This window comes from Cheilinus undulatus, linkage group 15 (genome assembly GCF_018320785.1).
Source record: "Cheilinus undulatus linkage group 15, ASM1832078v1, whole genome shotgun sequence".
Lineage (NCBI taxonomy): Eukaryota > Metazoa > Chordata > Actinopteri > Labriformes > Labridae > Cheilinus > Cheilinus undulatus.
The window spans coordinates 23656736-23676260 of record NC_054879.1 but is presented as its reverse complement, the minus strand read 5'-3'; the positions used below and the strand labels follow the sequence as shown (position 1 = coordinate 23676260).

The 19525-nt window shown below is 39.6% G+C and overlaps 1 protein-coding gene across 2 annotated transcripts in view; it reads right to left on the bottom strand.

The window, feature by feature from the left end:
* Positions 1-3635: 3635 nt before the first annotated feature.
* satb2 (SATB homeobox 2) overlaps positions 3636-19525 on the bottom strand; it is a 92137-nt gene continuing 76247 nt past the window's right edge. Inside the window, exons 13-14 of one of the 2 annotated variants that reach the window (XM_041806433.1) lie at positions 9537-9746; positions 3636-9128 (exon numbers count right to left, since the gene is read on the bottom strand). In XM_041806433.1, the coding sequence (XP_041662367.1) occupies positions 8649-9128; positions 9537-9746 (690 nt within the window). In that variant the 3' untranslated portion in view covers positions 3636-8648. The remainder of the gene's footprint in view (positions 9129-9536; positions 9747-19525) is intronic. The other variant, XM_041806434.1, reaches the window with a different exon arrangement.

Genomic DNA, 19525 nt, shown 5'->3' with positions numbered 1-19525 from the left:
TTACATTTGTCTGTTTTGACAAAGATCGGCAACTGTCATCAGTGCATGATGCATTTCTTGCCAATGGGTTGATGAGAGGTTACAAGAACACCATCACCTGATAGCAGTGTTACACAGATGCATTGGTGCATCATTAGTTGCTTAAGCTTGCTCAGATAACGCACAGTTAGGACACGCTGTGAATGTACAGAATGATATTACCCAGCATCTTTTACTTGTTATATTGTGGGGAATTCCCCTAACCTATTATGAATGTGCTTTTATATGAAAGTACATTTTTAAGAGCTTTGACATATTCAAAACTTACCTCAAATGGTGCAACTTTGGTAGAAGCTTTGCGCAATGACTAAACTTGGGCCTCTGTTTAAGTACATTTATAATTTAATTAACTAGGGTTGTCCCAATCAGCATTTTTGGCGTCTGATCCCTATCCAGTTTTTTAATATTAAACATCTGCTGATACCAAGTCCCGATCACATACTAATAATTATCTAGATTAGAGTTTCAATTGTTTTTGTTTGCAAACATAACTGAAGTAAACTGAATAACAACTAGATACCTCAAACTTATTCCATTTAATTCAGTACAGCCAACATTGTTGTAAAACCCATTAAATCACAATTCTGCTCAGAATGGTGTAATAGCTCTATTTCGCTTTAATCAAAAAATAAAGTAAAATTTTCACTTATTGCAGTGTTTGAATTAAATCAGACAATCAAAAATCCACTTAAAAGTGGTCAAAACAGCTGACAAACCTGAGCAGCCGAAAAAACCCAAATGACCTCAGTTCCACTTAGAGGTGATGAAAACAGAGTCAATAGTCACAATAACAAATTAATTCAATAAATGAATTTGAAATATTATAATTCCACTTAGAAGTGGTAATTAACTTGACTATATTAGTCACAACAAAAACTGAATTTACAATATGAATTATAAACATCCCAGCTCCACTTTAAAGTGGTGTAAACAGTTTAACTCAAATAAGATCAAAAACATATGAATCATACAAATTCAAAACAGCAATTAAAATGTAGCAGCTAAATCTGAGACATGGACCAAAACATCGACAGTGCAATATAGCCCAAATATCAAATACAAGGCAGTCTTGTTATAACAGTGCAATTTCTAAAGTGCAACTGGAGCTGCTACATCACTTTTTTCCTCCCTCATTTTTATTTCTTTCCCCACTGTTGATTTAAAATAAAGTGAAGGTTCTTGTCGGGCATGTGCACACATAGACATCAAAGGGGGCTTGAGCATCTGCCCTTTTTTCCAGGAGAGAAAGTGCCCTTTTTTCTTGGGTGTTATTTTGTTTTTGTTTTTGTTTTTTTAAATAAATGAATCCTTCTCTTTCTCTCTATACTGTATATTCCTGTTTGTGCACAGCTTTCCCGTCAAAGAAACATAGATGTAGAAAAACTCTAAATAGCAGGTCGGTAGATGACGAGTTCCGACTTCCCCAGTTAATTAAAAACAGTATTTTACCTGAAATGTTTAAATAAGTAGAGGAACTTGATTGGGGAATTCAAGGGAGCAAACCTACAGATGCAAACAGAGGGCAGTCAAAATAAACACCACCTGAATGTGTATTTATGGAAGTTTTCTTTCTTTTAGAGTAAAAGAAGACATAGATACAAAATAGACCAAAATCTCTAAATTGAGCAGAACATGAAAACACAATGTTTTAACCTGTAGAGTCCTGTCTGAAACAGCTACTGCATCATTTTGACTGTAGGCTCCTCATCTAACAACTATTCATTCTACTAGATATTTGATACCAGACAGACAGACCTCCTCCAGATGTGAAAGATGCACTAAAACTAAGATCATGTCATCATCAGTTAGTGTGTGCTTGTTTGGAAAGGGCATAATAATGATAATGATAATAATAATAATAATAATTATTATTATAATAGATCATAAGTATAAGGAAATTCTGTATTCTGTTGCTTGGCTATAGAAGCTCAAATTATTTACATTTTAACCATGTCTGCAGCACAATGCCATTTCCATTTTGTCAATAATTTTTTGCAGTGATTTTCAGTGTTCCTGCTGTTTTCTCCAGTAAAATAAACAAAGTTAGCAGTAGAGGAGTGCAGATGCTCTAAGCCTTATTGTTGCAACTAATCATTGGTCTAATAGCAGTTTAAAGGGTACGCTGGCTTGCTTATTTATGTATAGAACAGTCATTTTCAGTTTAGTGTGAAGATTACGTTTATTTTGAAGTACTTTTAAATTCAGTTACACCAAAATAATTCAAAGAATTTATTAACTTGTGCAAAAATAAACAAATTGATAGTGCATTTTTTTCTTTTCTTGAAAACTCTTACTTCACCATGCCATCTCCCTAGTAGCTACAGTCAGTTATTCTAAATATTTAGTAGAGAATAGCAGCATAGAAAACATGACCATGGTGTCATTATTTTGTTCTTACTTACTCTTGTGATAAACCCAGTGAATACTAAAGTGGACATTGTCTTGGTGTGATCAATTTATTTTGTAGAAACTGAGTATTCGTCAACTTAATGTGAGGGTATTAGAATAAATTGGTGATTGGTTAAGTCAGGGGTGGGATAATATATTTAACTTTCTTTGAATATTTTTATGAAGAAAGTGCTCTTTCTCTCACTTGAGCCCCTGCCCCTTAAAATGTCTTTACACGTCCCTGGTTCTTGTTTATGAAAAAACACCAATAGTGTGGGTCCAAATGCTCAAGAAGATGACAAAAACTCAAATTCCCCACCACAGAGATGGGCTGGTTGTCCAAAGGGATGAATTCAACCACTTTTTCTGTTATCTTTTTGGTCTTATCGCTCTCTGAATGGTACATCTTCCCTCTTAAAGTGCAGAGTTTGTTGCTTCGGTGTAGCTGTCTGTTGCTTTACTGAAGTCATCGTATTCCGCTGCATCTGTAGAGTTAAACGCAGCTCTGCTGCTACCACCTTGTGAAATGGTCATGTTACAGATGCTGCAAGTAGCCACTGGACTGTTTTCACTCTCACAGCTGAAGTTTTCCACACTGCTGACATTTTAAACACAGGAATGCTAATGTTGCTACCGCTACTGGTGCGTTTTCAGCCTGTTGTAAATTGTGCTCCGTCTACAACAGCTGAGGTAAATGATTGGCTGAGCTGATCGGATCAAATTGCCGATCTCTGATCAATTATAAATGCTTATATCACCTGATACATACGATCGGGATCAGGACAACCCTGAATTTAACATCTCATTTAGGCAATTTTCTACACTACTTCTTCGTAGAATGTTCACTGAACAATGAGAAAAGTAAACTTCAGGGGCAGTGGGACTTCTCTTTGACAGGCTCATTGTCCTTGATAGCTGCTGGGTAAAGTGGGACTTCACAGCTTCCAGTTACGTCGTGGGAAAGGAGAGAGAGAGAGAGTGTGAGCTGTTGGCGGAGTTCCTGTGTGAATTACTGTCACTTATTAGCAGCCCCTGTGGCTTTACACACACTTTAAATTGATTGGCTGCTCCGTTGAAGGCTTGGCCATGCTACAACGTGCATGTCATTGTGAAGCCATAAAAATGTCTAATAATAATTATAATGTCATGCAAATGAAAACACACACAGTTTTTTTGAATTCACAAATTTTAATTCACTTCAACGCTGGATGAACTTAGATTTCATTGGAACGGCATTTAAGTCAAACCCTGATTCCTGTCATACAGAAAAGCACAATATCATCAGACGGAGTGATTACGTAAAAGGCAGGTCATGTTTGAGTGTAGCAGCCAACAAGAAGACGCCATCCATTCTAAGAGATTGTTTGAACGTATCCTATATCTTTACAAAACTGCACCAGACATTAAACAAGAGAACAGTATGAATTAGAGGGCTGTAACCCACTCTGAATTTTGCCAGTCGAATCAGATTTGGCTGATTACTGAGAGCTCCAAATATTCATACTTGAACGCCAAAACAAACCCCTTTATCTACCCTCACCATTCCCTTGTTATCCACCTTCACCAAGCTCCAGCTATTTGCTGGGAATTCAAAAATAGCCAGTGACTACTAACTTTGTGTTTTTATTCACTTCAGAGTCATTTTAATGATGCAGTTTAACCATACAAGTTACTGAGCTAAAGTTTGTGACTCGTTGGCTCATTTTCCTTAAAGTGCTGCTGAAGGCTGTTGAGAAAGAAAAAATTCTAACTTGAAAGTGCCAAATTTATAGTTTTATTGTATTTTGGTACAACCAAAATCCCATTGTGAGCAATTAAATTCAAAGGAATCCTATTCTTATAATGAGCTGCAACAAAGAAACAAGCTTAAAGCAGCTCATCTAGCAGCTCCTTCAAAGGTCCTGGAGGTCTAAGCGACTGGAAATAATATTTTTAGCATTAAATACGTATTCTTTAAACCTTTTTAAGTGTTTTTAGAACTGAGATTAATTTGTCTTATGGGGACCTTGCTCAACAATCAAAACTGGACTAGCAAGAGGATAAAAGGTAGGAGTAGCTCAGCGAGCAGTCCCCTCTGAGATCCTGATTATTCATCTACTGGTGTTAATTACCGGATCAGTTTGTTTTAGAGAGAAAGGGAACTCTGGATCATTTTGTCATGGAACATTGAAGTTATATTGCTGCAAATAACTTGGAGCAGCTCAGCTCGCAGCCCCTACTGAGGGCCTGGCTGGACTTGGGTCAGAAAATTGTAATTTTTTGAACATGAAACTTTCAAATTTTATGCTTTTATTAGTTTTGATTACATTGTGAACTATTAAAGCTGATGTATTTATTCCTACATAAACTAATCACCAAAAACCACTAAGTAGCAGCTCAGCCAGCAGCCCTCTTTGAGATCCTGATCATCCATTAACTGGTTTTTATTGCCAGATCAGATTGTTTTAGAGAGAGGGGGAACTTGGATGATTTTGCCATAGAACATTTAAGTTATACTGCTAAAAACAACCTGAAGCAGCTCAGCTAGCAGCCCCTTCTGAGGGCTTTTGTGTATCCATGTCTAGACATAGCCATGTTTTCATCCTTAAACTTGTACTTCTTATGTTTTTACTAGTTTTATTTACTGTATAAACTATTAAGGCTGATGGATTTTGTCCCACAGAACGAAGCAGCTCAGCTAGCAGCCCCCTGTGACGTCCTGATTATCTATGTACTAGTGTTAATTGCCAGATCAAGTTGTTTTAGATGATTTGCTCATGGCTCACAGCCCCCTCTGGGGTCTAAACTATCTATTAACTGGCATTATGTCAGATCTGTGTGTTTAAGATTGAGGGGGAACTTTAGATAAGTTTGCCATGTAAAATGAAGCTTCAATGCTGCAAAGAAGCTTGCAGCAGCTCAACTCACAGCCCCTCCTAAGGTATTTGCCTTGAAAAGGCATATGGTAGTTATATGTTAGATATCATAACTACTTAAGTCCCTTGGTGTTTCTATTTTAAAGAAAAGAACTGTCAGGATAATATAGCTAAAAGTAAACACTTGTAAACAAGCAATTAAGTCTGTAGCAGCTCACTGGGCAGTCCTTTCTGAGGTCCTATGTACACCAGTGTCCAGAAAAAAATATTTTCAACCTAAAACCTGTTTGTGATTTCTTTAAAACAAGCTTCAATGTAAGCTTATGGATTATTAACACCATTCCAAAAAGTCCCAGAAAATCTGAGCTACTATAAAACAAGTGTGTAGCAGCTCAGCTAGCAGCCCCCACTAAGATGCTTTGTTTACACCCATTTAGAAAAAGCTAAACCAGGTTTAATTTTAGTTGTTGAATTAATTACATGAACTGATTCTGGCTCTTAAAGTACCATAGTGGCTAAAACCAGGCTTGTGGTAGCTCAGTTTGCAATCTAGCCCAATACCTCTTGTCTACCTAAGAGTACTGGAGACACAATGACTGTTATGTAAACCTGTTTTAACCCAGTTTATGCAGGTTTTTATCATCAGGTGTGTTTGCATTAGCAAGGAGGAGGCATATGACAAAAAAAGCTCCACTGCTGCAAACAAGCTATCAGCAGCTCAGCCAGCAGCCCCTCCCTGTGCCCTGTGCCTGTCAAAGAGCATTTTTTTAGATACTGCTTTATGGGTTATACACTTTTTGTTAAGAATCAAACAACTTCCCTGCAGATTTTTAAGCTCCCAGTCAAAGAAACCTTTCACCAAAAGCAAGCTGTGCAACTACAACAAGCTGTAGCTCAGCTAATGCCCCCAAGATACCTTGTATATAACAGTGTTGCAAATATAAAGTTTTTTCTAACATAAAGCTGCATGTACAAAGTTTGGGCAGGTTTTTCATATTAGGTACGCTTGTTTTGTACTGTGCCCGAGCACAATTTCTCCCTTCTCTTCTCTCCTGTGGGTCTGCTTTCACACTGGTAAGATCGTTCTGTGCCTGAACATGTAATGCCAAGAAGAAGACGCAACCACGGCAACCACTCTTATCATTAAGTGGGCAACATTTGCTCATGCCCTGTGCAAACAACGGAGTCTATCCTGTTTCTATGGATGTTTTTATCATTTTTGAGACATCAACAATGACTCTTTTTCTACGTCCACATCTACTGTGGAGCTCAAAGGATAAAACAGCCTGTGCTGCATGGTTTAGACAGGTGATGTTTACAGTTGCTTTCATGACTCTACTTGCTGACAGCAACCTGCTGTCATCTAGCAATCACTTCCTTGTTTGGACATGGTTCATATCTCTGGTGGGCTGTGCTGGAGTATGAACCACGCTCGAGACCACCTCTTCAAGCATGTCAAATGAACCACTCTTTAGGGTCAAGTGTCCTCGGACCTGGGCCCAGGTTCCTAATGTTGAACCACTCTCTGACTCCTGGGTAACTTTTAAAGCGGGAGCTTTGTTAAAAATTTGGTTCTGCTACAAACCTAGTAATGTAAACTTTGAATCCTTTTGAGATTGTTCCTGCTTCGACTGACAAAATACGAGCCTTGGGGTCTTTTCTACTAATAACTGAAACATTAGTATTTCAGAAAGCAGCCCTGATGAATCCTTTTTTAAATACTCTTGTGATTGAATTTGCCATCACAATGAAAGGAACAGTTTTCACTGAGTTATCCTGAAGAAAAACAAAAAGGAACAGCACTTTTCTTACTCCAAATTGGCTCAAACACGTATAGTCACTCAGCAAAAAAAAAAAAAAAAAAGTATATCAATAACAATTTATCCCATGTCGGGTATTTACAGACATCAAAAGTGAAGAACAGAGTCAAACCTGCCACTTTTCTTTAATGGCTCAAAAAAGTAGATTGTCATCAACATCAGTGAAACGGCAGTTTCACTTTCTTATTTCTCTTATCCAATATTTTTTGGAAACAATGATAAAAAAATGACATAATACAACATGACAGGAATTTTTAATACCCAATAACACTCAGTAACTGCTTCTTTTTCCTTTTTATTCCCGCTCCGCTCCGTTTGGTCCTCGTCTTTCAGGGCAGAGCGCTCTTAATGCCTCTTGTTGCCCAAACAAACCGCCCAGCTCTGAAAACCAATATTTAAAAACCATGGAAATAAAACTAAAAATAGCACGCAATGACAGCAATTCTAACCATAATAACAACAATAATAACAATAATGATAATAATAATCATGGATAAAGATAGCAATAAATAGGGTTGGTGAAGTTTAAGTGCGGGTAGGTGTGGTGAAACACAAGACTGTGGGCTTCAATTAGAGAGGGAGACGGGGGAGATGGAGGGAGGAGAGGGAGAGCGAAACTACCGCACATAAAGTGACTGATTGTTTGGTTGCCGAATCTCCGCTCTGTCCTTCCTTTTTCTTGATTTTTTTTCTTTGCTGCGTTAAATCGGGTGTTCCCAAGATTCATGACTGTCCATTTACGCCACATCCTCATGATTTGTCTCTGCTGTCCTCGTGCAAAAACTGTCCAAGAGAGGAGACGCAGGAGTTGAGGCTTTAGTACATCACATCCACAGTGTTTTTGTGAATAAGTGCTAAAAAAGACTGCTAGTGATTCTGGAGTGCGTCTGTGAGGCGAGGCGATGATTTCATCAGTATTTCTTCTCTTCTTTTGATGAGATGAAGCTCGTAGACAGAAAGCCTTTTATCCATGTTCTCAGGCAGGCAACAGCATTAGCAACATCAGTGTGTATCCTGAGGATTTATAGGATTGTAGAGAGGTTTTAAGTTCCCAGATCCAGTTTATAAATGTCACTTTTTGGGGCAATTTGGCCCAGCATGTAAAGGAGGACGTGTGATGTGACTGTGCTCAAATTTAGAGAAAAGGCTGGGAAAATCCAGCGTCCTTGGAGTTGTGAAAACAAAGTCAGATCCATGGCGATAATTTGATGTCTCTTTGTTGGTTGAAGGAATGAGCAGCAACCAGTTCTTAAGAGTTTACAAGTGAAGTAATTTTGGGAAAACTGTCTTTCACAGTTGCACGACCACTTCTGTGTTACAGCACTGCAAACCTGCTGAGGTAATTTCACTCCACATGTCAGGTTTTCACAGATCTGTCTGAGATTGTCACCATAAAAGAGTCTGTGCAGTTTGTCAGTTTAAAAGTTTCTTGTTTAGTCCGTGCCTACATGGATGTTTACTCTCACACAATTTGTATGCAGCCACTTCTCCATTGACTCATTTCTCTATTATCATCACGTTTCCTCTCCTCTCTGAGAGTCAGTCTCTACCTTTGGTAGTCAGCCTGCTCTCTGGGACTAGATGAGGAGCTCCCTGGTGCAAGAGCACCTCCAGGTCGGCTGTGCCCCTTGTCTTTGCCCTCCTCTGGAGCGGCGTTGCTCCCTGAAGACGACTGGCTGGAGTTGGAGCTTGAGGAGGGTGGTGGCTGGTTTCCTCCATTCCCCTCCGTGGATTGGTAGATTTCCTCTGCTCCGTCCTCACTGGACTCCGGGTCTTCTGATCCTGACAGCAGCTCCTCCTCTCTGTACTCGCTGACATCCACACCGCCGCTGGCTGCAGCTCCCTCGCCCAGCTCCTTGAGGCGGCCATGGTGCTTGACGTGGTAGCGCTGGTTCTGGAAGAACTTGATGATGGTGTGTTTGGGAAGGTCGAGCTGGGCTGACAGGGTGTGGATGGCCTCCTGGTCCGGGTACAGACCTACGTCCTGGATGAAGCTCTGCAGGATCCCCAAAGCCTCCAGGGAAATCTGAAAGAGAGAGATTCTTTATTGATGGGTAGATACGTTTTTCACCAAATCAATCATTATAGTCACCAATGACCTGGACAAGACCAGCTATATTTGCAAAATGGACATGACAGATGCCTAATCCATGTTCGACTAAGACCTTTAGCCTGCTGTGCTGTCTTACTTCTGCAGCATGGACTTAAGATGCATACATAGACAGAAATACAGGATTTAAGGAGCTCCATTACACAGCTACAAGCCTAAAAGATATTTGGTGGATGACTGAAAAACTCCTATCCTATCATTTATATGAGTAAAGCTTACCCAGTAGCTATAACAGCACTAACAACTACTTCTCCTCGGGTCCACAGCTAGAGATAAAATCTTAACACTTCCAAAGTCAAAGACTTTTTGTAGAATAACTTCTACCTTAGTGCGTGATCGTGGCTTCTTGTTGCTCCCAGCACCTCCTCCTGCTCCAGGTGGACATCCTCCTCCTGCAGCACCTCCCCCAACAGTCTGGGATCCCTCCTCACTCTGCGGAGCAGATGACGGTTCTTCTCTCATCGGGGACAGACGGTGCTCCTTCATAGGGACCGGAGGCGGTCGGTGAAGCGCCTGGCGAGAAAGACAGAAGAGCTGATTAATGGGGCACAGTGACCCCTGATCTAGACTGCAGCTTCCAATTAATTCACCATTTAAATAAATTAAATCTGAGGTTTTATCGTTCATGTTACTGCACTGACTTCAGTTCTGTTTTATTTAACAGAAAAGGCAGGGAAAATGTGTGATCAAACCCTGGCAGTGTTGGATTTTTGTCACATTATTCCAATTATATCAGCCAGAGGAAAACATGACAGGTCAAATGACCAAATTACCCAAATCTTTACCTTTTGAAAAAGGTATATATAGCATTTCCAAAAAAAGAAAAAAAAAAAAAAGAAAATAATAAAAAATTTTAAAAAGTTTATAGTGTTCAAATGTAGCTGGATTGTTTTATTATTATATTTACATTGTTTCTAGGGTCAAAACTGCTTTGGATGGTGTTTATTTTGCAAATTGCTCAAAAGCACAATAGTTTTTTACTTTGTTCAGAAACAATAGGTCTGCAATATTTGAAAATATTTTTAAAAAATAACATTACAATAAGTAAAAATACCAGCATCAGCATTGGCAAACCACTTTTAGACTTCTTAGGGTGGATTTATCCTTCAACATTAATGTTTAAGCGTATTATTATCACTTTTTCTTTTTATTTGGTAAACAAACAATACTTTAAGTTAAAAGTATAATCTGAAGGTATCAGTGGATGTGTCAGCTGTATTTTAAAACATCCGTCACTGTTTTGCCATGTAGCACACGGTAGCTTGAGGGTGACGGAGGGTGAGAACAAGTGTTTCACAGCTCACAGAGTGCTACGGTCTATTAACCTGCTCCAAGGCTGGCAGGCTGACTGTTTTCTATCCACAGTACCTTTGACCTAATGTGTGTGCGTGTGTAAGATTAGCTCTAGTAAAACGCCAACCACCTGTCTGCCAGGAAGTCTCTTATTTACAAACTTATGACACCCCATCACTATTTAACCAGCCCATTAAAAAAAAAAAAAAAAACCTCTGAGAGTACACAGAGGACAAAGAACTTCAGGTTCAGAAGGGACTTGAAAATTGAGCCTTGGGGAACTCCTTCAATTATTTTCCTTCCTTCCTTCCTTCCTTCCTTCCTTCCTTCTATCTTTCCTTCCTTATTGAGTAATTTGGGTATCATCTGCATATTATAAGACAGTCCTCTGTGTATCTGGGAATGTCTAGCATGTGAACAGGAAGGACTCAAGAATGGAACCTTGGGGAACTTCTTCAGTCATTTTGGTTTGGCGGCTAAATTTTCTTTCTTTCTTTCTGTTTGATAGAAACAGTTAATAGAAACTAGAGATGTTCCAATTATTATTATCGAGTTTTCCTGCTAAATATTAAAATTAAAATAACACAGGGGCCGCATCACAGGCTCTCTCTCTCTCTCTCTCTCTCTCTTCATTATGCTTTATTTAGGCAGCATGACGGGACAGCCTGCCATTGGTTGACAGACCCTCAACAAAAGGACAACAATATGACAGATCGCATTCAAGGTAATAAATTATCCAAAAATTGATAAAAATATTTATTCTGTGATTTCTGAGTATTTTGTATTCATGCCATTAAAAGTTGTACTTTGGAGAGAAATGAATCTTTAAGATTTTGCAAACTAACTCTTACACCCTGTTAACTTCACAAATACATTGCAATGTTATTTTTGCTAAATTATTTTTACAATTTAGACCACATGGAACAGTCTACTTGTATTCTTTGGTGATTAAAATCAAGAAATAGCGTACAGCCTTATTTATACCTTAGGACCTCTTCTGATGAGACTGTGGTACTGAGCCAGACAGTTAAACTTTTTGAAATTTTCTCGTGTCATATCAAAGTTAATAATTCTGGTATGAACACTGTTATTTACATAAAATTCCCATTTTTCATGTATTTCATGTCCTTTTTTAAACCTTCATTTCTTATATTCAATTTAAATGCATGCATACATTTCCTCAGGGATTAGGGAAGAGGCATGTTTGAGGAGAGAAAAATCCTTTTAATAACTTAATTTGAAAGTACAGCCTTTGACAGTTGTTATTTTGGTTAGTGGCATGGACACTTGGGCATGACTGCATTCACATCTCCCACCCATCACTCCTGTGTACAAATGAATTTTGCCTAACACCACCTCTTCAAGACGGGCTAGACACAGTGCCCGAGTACAATATGTAGACAAAACTGACCTGGACTACAGGTACGGTACATTTATGATCAAATGAGCAAGAATTTGGAGTACACTCATGTCCAGGCCTGGGTTTCTAATGCTGAAGCTAATTGAGGTGTAATGCTGAAAAACCAAACACAGAGCAGCAATGCACAAAAAGAATTAATCCAGATTCTCACTGACTCTGATTAAAAAAGAGACAGTTTAAGAAGAAGAGCTCAACGATTAGTAGGTTTTTTTCCGAGATGTAGAGACAGGAGTTTGAAAAGAACACAGGGAACGACTCTGAGGAGAGAAACATAGAGCTTATAAATACAGACAATAATGGTGGGCGTAGAAATGTGTTTGTTTTTCTGATGGGTGGAGCAACTCTCCCTGAAACAGACGGATCCTCAGCCGTCAGGAGCAGCAGGACGGCTCTCTGACAGCAGAGACGAGGGCCGGACAAAGTGTTGGGAGGGAAAGTGGGGCTCTGGGTTGTTTGTCAGGAGGTAGTGGCTGTTGTGAGAGCGTTGTGGTTGTGTCCCGCCCGCTCGCTTTAAGAGCAGGGAGGGGTTCTCCCCACTGGAATGCCCAGCTATAAATCTGTGGTGCATTAAAATTAAAGGACCCACATAAAGATAATAGTCATTCGCCTTTCTCTCCCTCTCTTCAATAATAACAGGGTATTACTTAAATAATATCGAGGGCAGGCCAGACCATGAAATTGCTCCGATTTCACTCACAGGGGTTTTATTTTCGGTAGGGGGGATGACCAATTTACAGGAATTCAGAAGGTTTTTGACATTTTTCTCTCTTTCCTCCCACATAATCATCTTTTTCTTCCACACACAGTGATTTTTTAAAGAACAGACTGTGAGAAGACTGGAAACCAAGGCCACAACAAAACGATATTTACCCTATTAGCCCTAATGAGGACCACACATCAGCACCGCAAACGCAAACTCACTGAGACACTTAATAACTAAATTGAGGGTAAATGATGGAGGGGAATTGTGAAACAGAACGTCTCCAGCCCAGTTCTTCTCAGACTTCATCATTTTTAAGCTTATTTGGGCCGACGGCGAGGACACTTGGATCAATCGCCACAAACACACATGCCCACAATGCGGGGTCTGGTCTCCCTCACACGCTAATGATGATGATGTTAGAGAACAGAGCCAAACATGCACACGACCGCCGGCTCCTTCTGAGTTCATCTCTTCCTTTAAAGAGACAATAAGTAATATTTCCTCCCCCTAAAAATGTCTAGATTAATGAAAAACGTGCTCAAACCATCACTATATACAGTACATTCAGGAAGTATTCAAACCCCCTTCACTGTTCAATCTTTATGTTGCAGCCTGATACTACAGTCTTTTAAATTCTGTTTTATTCTCATTAATCTACACTTACTACCCCATACTGACGAAGTGAAAACAGAATTTTAGATTTTTTTTCCAAACTTTTCAAAAACAAACAGAAAAATGAAATATCATGTTGACATAAGTATTCAGACCCGTTAAAATAACACTCTAAATGTAGCTCAGGTTCCTCCCATTTCTCTTCTTTGCTGAGATGTTTCTACACCTGTATTGAGTCCACCTGTGCTAAATCAAATTTATTGGACATGATTTGGAAAGGCGCACACCTCTCTTTAGAAGGCCTCACAGTTGACAATGCATATCAGAGCAAAACCCAAGCCATGAGGTCAAAGGAACTGCAGAGCTCAGAGACAGGATTGTTGACCGGTACAGGTCTGGGGAAGGCTAAAAGAAAAATTCTGTTGCACTAAAAGTTACCAAGAGCACAGTGGCCTCAATAATGGAAGGAGTTTGGCGCAACCAGGACTCTTCCAAGAGCTGGTCTCCTGGCCAAGGATAGATGACCTTTGTAAGAGAGGAGACAAGAACCTGATGGTCGCTCTGACTGAGCTCCAGAGATCCCGTGTGGAGATGGGATGAAATTCAGGAAGGACAGCCATCACTCCAGCCCTCAACCAATCTGGGATTTATGGCTAGATGGAGGCCTCTCTTTAGTGTAAAACAAATAAAAGCCTATTTTGAGTTTGCAGAAATGCACCTGAAGGACTCTGAAACTGTGAGAAACATGATTTTCTGGTACGATGAAACCAAGATTGAACTGCCTCAATTTTAAATTTCATGCCTAGAGAAAACCCGGCACCGCTCATCACCTGCCCAATGCCATCACAACAGTGAAGCACGCTGGTGGCAGCATAATGCTGTGGGAGTGTATTTCAGCAGCATGGACTTGGAGACTGGTCAGGGTTGAAGCTGAAAGGAGCAAAGTACAGAGATGTCCTCTATGAAAACCGTTTCTGCAGTGCACAGACTGGGCTGAAAGTTCACCTTCCAACATGTCAATGACCCTACAACCACAGCCAAGACAACACAGGAGTGGCTTTGGGACCTGAGTGGCCCAGCCAGAGCCCTGACCTGAACCCTGTCCAACATCTCTGGAGAGACCTGAAAATGTCTGTCCAACAACGGCCCCCATCCAACCTGACTGAGGTTGAGAGGATTTGCAAAAAAGAATGGCAGACAATCCCCCAGTACAGGTGCGCAAAGCCTTTGGGTCATATTCAAAAAGACTCAAGGCTGCAATTACTGCTTAAGTTGCTTCAACAACTGAGTAAAGGGTCTGAATACTTATGTCAATGTGAAATTTCTGTTTATTATTTCTCATGAATTTGCACAAATTCAAAGATTACAATTTTTAATTGCAATCAATCTTAGAATTTCTGTAGTTATTCAAGATTAATCACATCCTATAATCACATTTAAATTTTGCACTATTTTGTCTTTAAAACTGTCTTTGTGTTATTTTAGGTACTTTACTGTCTTGAACTAAGGGTTAATCTAGGGGTAACTGACTTCACATTTGTATACAGCTAAAATGTAGTTTAACGTTCACCGATTCAGTTTGACATTCACCATAAATGTGAGATGCACTCAGACACAACACTGCCCATATTTCCACACCAGCCTTGACGATATCTTCTGTTTCTGTTTTGACTGAGATGAAGCCGGTGGCAGACTTTAAATAAATGGCATCTTTTGGTCTTTTCTCCTTTTCTACCATACTTTCTCCTCCCTTTGTACCCCCTCTCTCCTCACCTCTAATGCATCACGACACTAATGAAGTGAACCTCTGCCAAGCCAACATGACTCCACATCCAAATCAGACCTGAACTGGTGAGTGCCAGGAGCCCCAGCCCCCAAAATACCCTCCTTCCCTTCATATTGTTCTTCTTCTCCCTCTCTTTGGCTGTCTCAGATCTTTTACTCCTCCAGTCCCAGCCTCTGACAGCTTTTATTCTTCTTGACCTCTACTGTCTGTCTCATCCTGATATCACCAGTAATAGTCCTAAGCTGTTTTTACTTCAGGCTTCTCTGGATTACAGCTGATTCATATTGATGCATTGAACCAGTGCTACAGCATATGCTGTAATGTGCAAGATGCTATCAGCGCTATCCATTCCTCTTTGTTTACATCAGGTTAAAGAGCACTATGACAGCATCGCTGCAGCTGTAGAGCAGAGCTACAGTGGCTACAAGTGGTGGGCAGCTGCATCACTGTTTAGACAGAGCATTTGACCGGCACTGTTGATCAAAAAAATATGTACAATTACCAACTGGCTGAGTGCTGACTACCGAGGAATAAAACTTGAACTATCATGATGACTAATCACTGTCTGTTTGGACTTTGACCTCATATCATCTGTCCTTAAATTCTTTGGTGCAACTTTGTGAAAAACCCACATATAAGAAGGGTTTTATATTTCCATATCTCTTACTGCACTCTTCTCCAAGTCTGTCTTTGAAAGAAGATCACCTCCCCCTAAATTGAGGAAAAAGGGGAAAAAAACTAGTGTAGAATCATTGCAAAATCTGATCTGGTAAAGTTTTAGAGATGAAATTTGTGCTTTTCTGCTCTCGCCTTTACTGGAAGCATTTTCCGAGCTCTCATCATATCATGCTGCCTGCTGGTAATCAGTGTCTTCTTGCAGCAGCTCGACGACCTTTCAGTGCGTGGGAACATAAAAACCAGGTGATAATCATTAAACTCATCTGCTCCTTTCAGTAAATATGATTATAAACTGCTAAACAGCGAGCATTAGTCATATGTCACCAAGAGCAGACATGCACCCAGGGGACATTTAACCAGAGAGTCAGCCACACCCTGAACGTCTCTGGACAACACGTCCATAAGAGTTCATGACTAAAAAAGACTTTTCGACCTTTTTCTGATTCTTTCCCTCCGTCAGAAAGACTAAATAATGTTTAAAGTTCCTTCCTAAATGATTGTTATTGTCACAGAATGATTCATGTGACTGTTCTCTGACCTGTCGTTTAGGCTTCAGGATAAAAACAGCTCTGTGAAAGTGAAGGAAAAATGGTGGTTTGGGTTAAATAATGGCTTGTTTAAGGGCAGGGAAAGATCATGGTCATAGCTAGAAAAGCTTCAGTAACTGGTTAAGGTCAGAGCTAAAACCAATAACGACTGACCAGAACAAATTGAAATGTGGGGAAAAAAACAAAAGACGAAAACAACCTGACCTTCTCTCATTTTCAGCCTCGAGGACAATCAAACAGCTTTCTCTACTTCAGTGAAGTTTTTAAGGCATTCAAACATTTCAATTTGATTTACAAACCTTCACTCCACTTTTTCTTTCATTTTTGCTCCTCAACACTCAGGTCCTGTGCCCTAGCTGCCGTTTTGTGCATCCATCTGCATTTAAGCTCCACCCACTTTTCCAGTGGCTCTGGATCCTGAAGAAAACTCTGTCACCAGACATGACTGCTTTCCTTCTTTTGTTTCCTTCTTTTTTAAACTGTGGTAAGCAAACAGCATCACTGTGCACTACAGCCATCATGTGGGGGTAATGCACAATAAGCCAGTAAAAATAATAGAAAAATGTCTTTTTAATGAGATAACATTCACAAGAAATCTTGGATTTAATTTATTATTTCGTGACTATTCAAATATTCTGAAAGTAATGTTTATCCCTGCTTGTTAAACGCATGTCCAACCTTATTCTTTATTCTTAGATCCTAAATAAGGTTTTGATACAGAGTCTGGATCTGTTGAAGGTGGCAAAGCTGTGGGAGCTAAGGGCCAAGTAACTCATCAGTTGTGCAGAGGCATTGAATTTAGGGGTCTCTTCACCATCTGGGTTACCTTTTATTGGGGTAAAGGTATCTTGTGTTTATTTAATAATGGATGTATTAGGGAAATATGGCTTAAACTAAGCGTGACAAGAAATAAGGCACATGAACTTGCTTATTTTACTCTACATTTAGCCTTAGTGAAGTGAAAAGCAATGAGTTTCTTTACTTTAACTTTTCTTAAATAATCAACTTGGAAAAATAACTGCAAACTCACATTTTCTGATTTTTCACCCTCCTCTCCCTGACGTCACACTTTGAGAGAAACTTCACATCACCTCAGAGAAACACAATGCAGCTCAGCTCTCCCAAAACCACAATCACTGGAGCAGTGGAGCCGGACGAGCTGGTCTAATACCATGATTCAGTAATCCTGAACAACTTCTCGTCCTTTTCTCTCCCTCTTCCTCTGACTCTCTCTCTCTCTCTCTCTCTCTCTCCTCTCAGTGCTCGAATGAAAAAGTTTTCTTTTAAACGTAAATCAAGGCAAATTACGGCACAGAACTATGAAAGAATTATACAACATGAAATATTCATCTTCTCCTTAATGAGCTGTGGTTCTCCTGGGCCCTTCACCGCGAGTGTGTGTTGGTGTGTTTTAGTGGTGAGGGAGGCAGAGTGTGACCACCAGAGACGCCATTAACACACAGATAAATATGTAATGAAGGAAAAATCACTTTTCTGTTAGTTTTGTGCATGACTTCACCTTTTCCTGTTAATTAGTGCTTGTTTTTATATTTTTACATTCTCTCTCTCTCCATCTGTCCGTCTGCGTGTGTGTGTGTGTGTTGTATTGGAAGAACTGTGTGTTGTCTCTATCCATGATTCAGGCTCAGGGAGTAGATGAGTCACTTCACATTTTCTTTTTTCTGTCTGTAAAATAATGTTTCTTTGATGAAAAGCTCGTAATACTGAGGCGAACGGGGGAGAGAGAGCATCTAAAAGTGTTTTTGTGTGGTCGTATGTGTGTTTATTCCCGTGCATGCTCTTGAGACATTGCATACTTTTTTGCTGCAGTCTGTGTGTGGTATTCATTCCATTTATCTGCAATTAAACAATTAAGTTAATTGTGGTTTGCCAAAAAACTCCACCCTCTCACAATAAGAGGCCACCGGGACACAGTGAGGAGAAGGAGGTGGGGGGGCTGCTGCTGGTTCTAATACTTAGGGAATGAAGGATATGAACTATGGGTTTTAGATAAGATAATAAACCTTAGCAAATACAGAATATATCAAGTAATGTATTCTTATTTGTCAACAGTTGTGTCTCAAAATGACCCTTTGCACATCACAGATCTTGAGCTTTTTAAAGCACACAAAACCTCCACTTAAATCCAACACAAAGTGTCAGAAAAAAATGCACTTAGAAGAAATTTAAGTACAAGTTCTGCAAGTGCAATATGTGTGTAGTTAGTTTGCAACAGCCATTGCAACCACTCATGTCAGGATTTGTTTATGCTCCATGCAGATGACGGAGTCCATCTTGCAGGACACCATGGATGCATTTATAATTCTTATGACACAAACGACGACTCTTTTGTACTTCCACAGCTACTGCGCTACATGAAAACACAGTTTTTGGAGATCCAGAATTGATTTTACAGCTCTTCTTGCTAACAAGTATTCAGTACTCAGGCACAGATGTGTTCATATCTCCCACTTACCCTGCCTGAGTACACATACATCAGGCTTGGTGCCTGACTGCTTGTATTCACACTGTCCTAAAGGAGCCAGACTTTGGGGTCAAGTATACTTGGATCCGAGCCCTGGTCTGTAATATGAAACCTCTCTTAATTATTTCAAATATATGAGATAAAATAACAGCAGCATGTTAATTCAAAGACTGCTGCTTGTTAACTTTTAAAAAAAATTGATTTGAACCCTGAAAAATGTCTTTTTAATATAATTACTAGTGTTTTTAACCCCTAGTCTACAGAGAATGATGTGATCTCTTAAAGGGCTGGTTCACTGATTCTGCTCATTACCATCAGTTGACTCACTGGAGAAACTGCTTCGCTGGTGAGAACAGGGGTGTAGTGATTCTGGTGGGAACTTTCTCTGAGAAAGCAACACTTGATGATGAAGTCATCTGGGTTATTTAAACTTTTGGACAGGAAGTCTGCATTACAAAATCAGGGTGTTTAGTTGAAATTAGAAGAATGTTTCTTTATCAGGCAGGGTCAAGTTAAGAGAGACTGTAGAGCTGCATGCTGGGACATGAAGGGTCAGAGCATGACTTGAATATAGAGCAGGGATGTCATGATGCCAGAATTTTTAAAATTTTTGTATGATAGTTGTAAAAAATGAATAAAATCAAATTTGGTTTTAATACTACCGAGGAAATTTGAAGTGTAAGGCATCAGTTTCTTTTTGTCAGTTATCAAAGACATCAAGCAAATTGAAAGAAACATTTCAGTACTGAAACGTTATATTAATTAAGACAGTGTAAAGGAGGTGGCCT